Below are 5,551 nucleotides of genomic sequence, written 5' to 3'. Positions count from 1 at the left end.
TATCCTTTTACCTCCTAATTTTACTAAATCTAATATTATTATTCTAACTAATTATACATTTAATCAATGCAATACACCTACATCTATCTCTTATATTTATCTTTCGGACAGGATACACAAAACAAGGGTTCTATAACAAGCGGGTCTTTATACACCTGTCCCAAACTATGCCTTAACCTGTGAAGGTGTAAATGAGGCCCTGGCCTGGTATACTAAATACTAGATAGCTGAACCCAGGAGGTTTCTGGATGGCAGAATAGACCTATTTTAATAGGCGGTCCCTAAATCGGCCACTAGGCTCTAAACGGGTGTGAAATACTTCCCACTGTCCAATATCAGCAGCCACCCGACTCCACTAAGTAGGATCGGCAAGAACGGCCAACCCCGGACCAATGGTAACCCTCTGTATTCGCCTTACGGTTCTCGCCCCAGGCAGATTATGATATCCTCGGCTATCTCGAAAGCCTGAACATTTCTCAGCCATCAATCTAGAACCAAGTCTCCGTTCATACATACCCCCCGACCTTCGAATAACGCCCAGTACTATATACCGTCGCTATATATCACGCCGTTAACGTTGGCGTATGATCCTTTATTCCTTGCTTGGACCCGAAGGTTGCAACAAATCCACTGACCTGGCTCGCTGACCATCTATATAATTGTCTTGTTGAAGTTGTATTCTGCCAGTGGCAGGGCAAGCAATCACAGACGCTTTCCCTTTTCTTCCTCCCACTGCGTTTCTATCCTCCCTAGCACCCACATTACTTGCCACTTCTGACATCATGTCCTTTTCTAACCTTGTCTCTGATCTCGCCTTCAGAGACACACACGATGACCGAAGTTCTCAGATATCCCATGTACGATCGCAAGCCACGGCACGATCGTATACAAGCACAGCTGCCACAAGTGTCAGCATATCTGGTGACATCTCCAGCCAGCTTCATTCCGGTTACAGCCATCCACTGAGCAGGTCATGGCAGGCAGAAAGACAGTTGACCAAGGTCCGCATTTTCTTCCATATTTCCTGAGCTGCTCTAACCGCAAGATAGGAAATGCTTATCTATCCTCTCTTCATCACCGATAATCCTGATGAGGAGACTCCCATTCCGTCTCTTCCTGGCCAGTATCGTCGAGGATTAAACCGTCTAGCTCCTTTCATCAAGCCACTTGTTCATAAGGGGCTACGCTCGGTTATCCTGTTTGGTGTCCCACTACACCCCTCTGCGAAGGATGCACTAGGTACTGCTGCAGACGACCCATCTGGACCGGTAATCCAAGCTATTCGCCTGCTTAGGTCGCGGTTTCCTCAACTTTACATCGTCACAGATGTGTGCCTTTGCGAGTATACTTCACATGGCCACTGTGGGATTTTGCGAGAAGATGGGACTCTTGACAACACACAGTCTGTGGATCGAATCTCGGATGTTGCTCTGGCCTATGCTGCTGCCGGGGCTCATTGTGTCGCTCCGTCTGATATGAATGATGGGCGAGTGCGTGCTATCAAACTGAAGCTTATTGAAGCCGGCATGGCCCACCGCGTCCTTTTGATGTCGTACAGCGCCAAATTTAGTGGGTGTCTGTACGGCCCCTTTCGTGATGCAGCGGGGTCCTGTCCATCATTTGGGGATCGCAGATGCTACCAGTTACCGCCCGGTGGTCGTGGACTTGCTCGTCGTGCTATACAGAGAGATATAGGTGAAGGGGCAGACATCATAATGGTAAAGCCGGCGAGCAGCTACCTGGACATTATCAGAGACGCAAAAGAACTCTCCAAAGACATTCCGATTGCCGCTTACCAAGTCAGCGGTGAGTATGCTATGATACACGCTGGCGCTAAGGCGGGCGTATTTGACTTGAAATCAATGGCCTTTGAAAGCACTGAAGGGATTATAAGGGCTGGTGCCGGAATTATAGTAAGCTATTTCGTGCCTGACTTTTTAGATTGGCTTTAGACATGACTTAGCCGGATGAAGTGTGTTGAAAGCACCCACTAGATGGATAGCAGTGACGATCGCGTTTGAATCGTAACTATTGGAGCAGAAGTGCCCAATATCTTGTTAGGAGTTTCTAAGTTAACTGTTTAACTTAATGTCATGCCATATATATGGCTTAATTGTTCTCACAAAAGATGCACAAGCTGAAGGTGTCAAGTGGCCACTTTATATAAATACAAGTATACCAATTCTTCCAAAACATGCGGGTAAAAAGAGTAGATGGATGAGCAGGATGAATCATCAATTATATACTAAGATGGCCGGAATTGTGACATGAAATCTCGTAGCATGAACCATATGTCCTGAACCGGTCAGAATTCTGGTCTGAGAAGAAGATAAACGTTAACGAAAAGCCCTGAAAATGAAAAGATGGGTCAAGCAAATGGATGTAAAAGAATACTTTACAAAACGCCGATGATAAGTGGTGAGTGTATGATCAACACATGCAGCTGCGAAAACCATAACCCCTGACAATAGCATAAACCACGAAATACAAGCGACTCCATATGAATGCGGTGCGATAAAGGGTTTCTCACATGTAGCTAGGTTTAAGACCCTGAAACCCATAAGCTACGATGTCAGATTTGACAACTTCACCCGGTGCCACATAAGCTCCACGTCGAAGGCGAACACCAGGATAAATTGTACAGCCAGCGCCGACGTAGCAATCCTCTTCAATTGTAACCGGCCGTCCTTGATAACGGCTTTGAGACCCTTTACGTTCCTGCATATTTGCATGGGCCATTGAACTGAGAATAGTCACCCTAGGGCCAATCCACGTGTGGGCACCGATAGTGATAGGACAATCATCCACAAATAAACAGCTCTCAGATATCATCACGTCCTCGCCAATATGAACGTTATATCCGTAGTGGCACTGGAAGGGCGCTTCAACAACCGCGCCTTGCCCGATGGAACCCGTCGGCCGAGGGAGGTGACACCTGAGGGTGAGCCCACTGCTGAAGCAGGTGGTACTAATATTTCTTTCAGAAGGCGGTTTTGTTCTTTATTGCTCAGACCAGAAACGGGATTGCAGGCATTGTTGAACCGCCACAACGCGGCTTTACAGCGCTCTCTCTCTTCCACAAGATGAATATCGAAGGGCCGATAAAGTTCACCGCGTATCATTTTATCCTTTTCTGTCTCTTCACCGGGAACCGTGCGCGCAGACAACTGATGTTCAATGCTCAGGGCCATTCGCGCTTGGGCCTGTGGACTGCTAGTGTCCACATTGGTAGCAAGAGCTGGCCGCTGGTCAATTCCACCTTGGAAAAGCGAGACCCCTGGTTTCCCATGGGCGGTACCATGTGACAGCTCCCGAATCGGTGGCACAATTTGATAATCTGTCTTCGGGTGACCCTCGCGGGGTAGCTCATGGATAGATGGTACATCTCGGTAATCAGACTTTGTAATATGGTCAGTGATATAAGCAGTGTGGCCTGTATTCGGCCAGGACCGTTTGGACCATGACCCACGGCTGGAACCAACGCCTGTTGGGCTTGAGTTGTTGAACTGTGTGGTGGTACGGTCGCTATCGTCTACAATAATTGACCGCATCTTCCCTGCCTCGAGTTGTTCAGTCAAACTTTGTTGTCGATCATGTTGTTGGCTAATTTCATGTACGTATTGACTGCCAACGTCCGTATAGCCATCCTTTGATTGTAAAGGAACTGGTGTTTTGCCACTTGACGGCTTCTGCCATGTACTCCGTGAGGAGTAGCCCTCGCAGAGAAAACCACCTCTGATGCAATTATTACCTGCACTGGAGTTAGATTGCTGCGCGACCGCAATGAACAAAATTGTTGCCCAGTTTAACAGAGCTGCTCAACAAGGAACTTACATGCAGGGTGTTGTTCGTCACATTTTTTCTTTCTTCTTCGGCATGTCATACACCCAGTTTTGGTCCTGTTGCTGAAAACGCGTTTTCTCTTTGGCGCAACTTGTACAGCAGGTTGCGGCCGCTCCTGAGCAAACCCAGCCAACGCTGATGAAGACTGCTCATTCTGTGTGGTACCCTCCAGTGAACGACTAACCGTAGTCCAGCTCTTCTGAGTTACATCATGCCCCTGAGCCTCACGTTGGAGTGCCTCTGCTAATTGAGCATCTGATGCATCGATCTGTTGCGCACGTTGTGCTTGGCTGACCAACTGGGCATCATACTCATGCCAAGTAGTATTTGCTGAGGTTCGTGAGTCATCGCTCCCCTCTGGCCTTGCATGCATTAAGGGGGACGTGTTCTTAAAGTCCTGGTCAGCCTGGGACGTCGTGCTTCCGTTGGATGTACATGGGCGCGCATTTGGATTTGTGGTGTCGTCCAGGTAAGAGGCTGGGCTTTTCGGAGCTCTGGGAGTGGAATGAGCTTCGTCTACATGCTCACCAGATCCTGACCTCTTTCGTTTGCTTTTGCCTGTAACCGACACTGCACCATGTGAGGACGATCGTTGTGACCGTCGATCTTCTTGGTCGTTCTTGATGCTTCCGCCCTCCCGCATTCGTTCCTCGTGCCGATGTATTGTATCATCGTGACCGCTCTTTCCACAATGCTCAGAGGATTCTCGTGAGTCTTCCGTTGCCGCACCAGGGACAGCGGGAACAGACGTCGATGTCGCAGATATCACGGAGTCCTTCCCATTCACGGCTGTAAATCGAGAGGGACTGTGGTCTGTTCTAGAACCTTCTGATTCGTGGTCGTTGATCATTGAGGCGGATGTGACGGCAGTCATATTGCAAGCGACTGTAGCAGTAGTAGTAGTAATAGTAGTAGTCCAGCTACAACTGATAGGTACGGCCCCTTGGTATAAAGCCTTCAAGTTCCACCACCTAGTTTCCAGCGCGCAGTGGAGGGTTATCTTTATTATTCTCTTGCAGTCCCTTGTGAGCGCAGCGGTATTTTCAACTAGTGTCACACAAGAGGAATGCGGTCAACTAAATCGTCGCCAAAGGAGTACTATTCCACCTTGCGCGCCGTCAACTAGAACTAGAACTGGAAAAAGTTGCATCAATCGAGGATGGAGAGGCAACCCTGCGCGCAGGTTCACTCTTCGGATGCAATGGAGGAAAAAAGATATAAAGGACCAAATTTAACCGCAAGGTTTTTTTTTTTTTTTTTTGACTCAATAATGTATTGATTGTCCTGTACGGCTATCCTGAGGCCATGCACCAGGTGAGGTTCAAGATAAGCTCAGTAGGGCTGTTCCGTAGGTATCGTTCAAGTAGGAGATAGCAATCAGCAAGCCGAATCGGGATATGGAAGGCACCAGGTAGGGGATCAACCTCAGCGTTAAAAAAAAGCGCAAAGAGAGATATCGGTACGAATGATAACGCTTGCTTCTGGAGTGGGTAGGTTGAGTTGACGGGGAAAGAAGCATTCAATGATGAGAATTTATGGGATACAAAAATCTACAACGATGAGCATATACAGTCCATAGGACGAGAGGAAGGGGCGGTAGTAATGACAGTACAAGACGGTAGAGGAGAGAAATGTGGCGGCTGTGGTGATTGATTGTTGGTGTAAGAATGCAAAAACACAAGCTGGATAGAATAATGCATCTACCCCT

General features: G+C 48.0%; 2 protein-coding genes across 2 annotated transcripts; one reads left to right on the top strand and one right to left on the bottom strand.

Moving 5' to 3' along the window:
- Positions 1-517: 517 nt before the first annotated feature.
- ANOM_011753 (porphobilinogen synthase HEM2) lies at positions 518-2,048 on the top strand (the record flags this gene model as incomplete). Its single annotated transcript, XM_015557009.1, has 2 exons — positions 518-1,001; positions 1,050-2,048. Coding segments are annotated over 2 exons (1,224 nt in total), but the record flags the coding sequence as incomplete, so codon positions are not given.
- A 783-nt stretch (positions 2,049-2,831) lies between these two features.
- ANOM_011752 (acetyltransferase) lies at positions 2,832-4,717 on the bottom strand (the record flags this gene model as incomplete). The annotated part of the gene is made up of 2 exons (XM_015557008.1): positions 2,832-3,751; positions 3,835-4,717. 2 exons carry the CDS (start codon positions 4,715-4,717, stop codon positions 2,832-2,834), a joined length of 1,803 nt encoding a protein of 600 aa, XP_015400893.1.
- Positions 4,718-5,551: the final 834 nt, after the last annotated feature.

This window comes from Aspergillus nomiae (assembly GCF_001204775.2).
Source record: "Aspergillus nomiae NRRL 13137 chromosome Unknown contig00766, whole genome shotgun sequence".
NCBI lineage: Eukaryota > Fungi > Ascomycota > Eurotiomycetes > Eurotiales > Aspergillaceae > Aspergillus > Aspergillus nomiae.
Note: the sequence above shows the minus strand (reverse complement) of the source record. Positions and strands in the feature narration are given on the sequence as shown.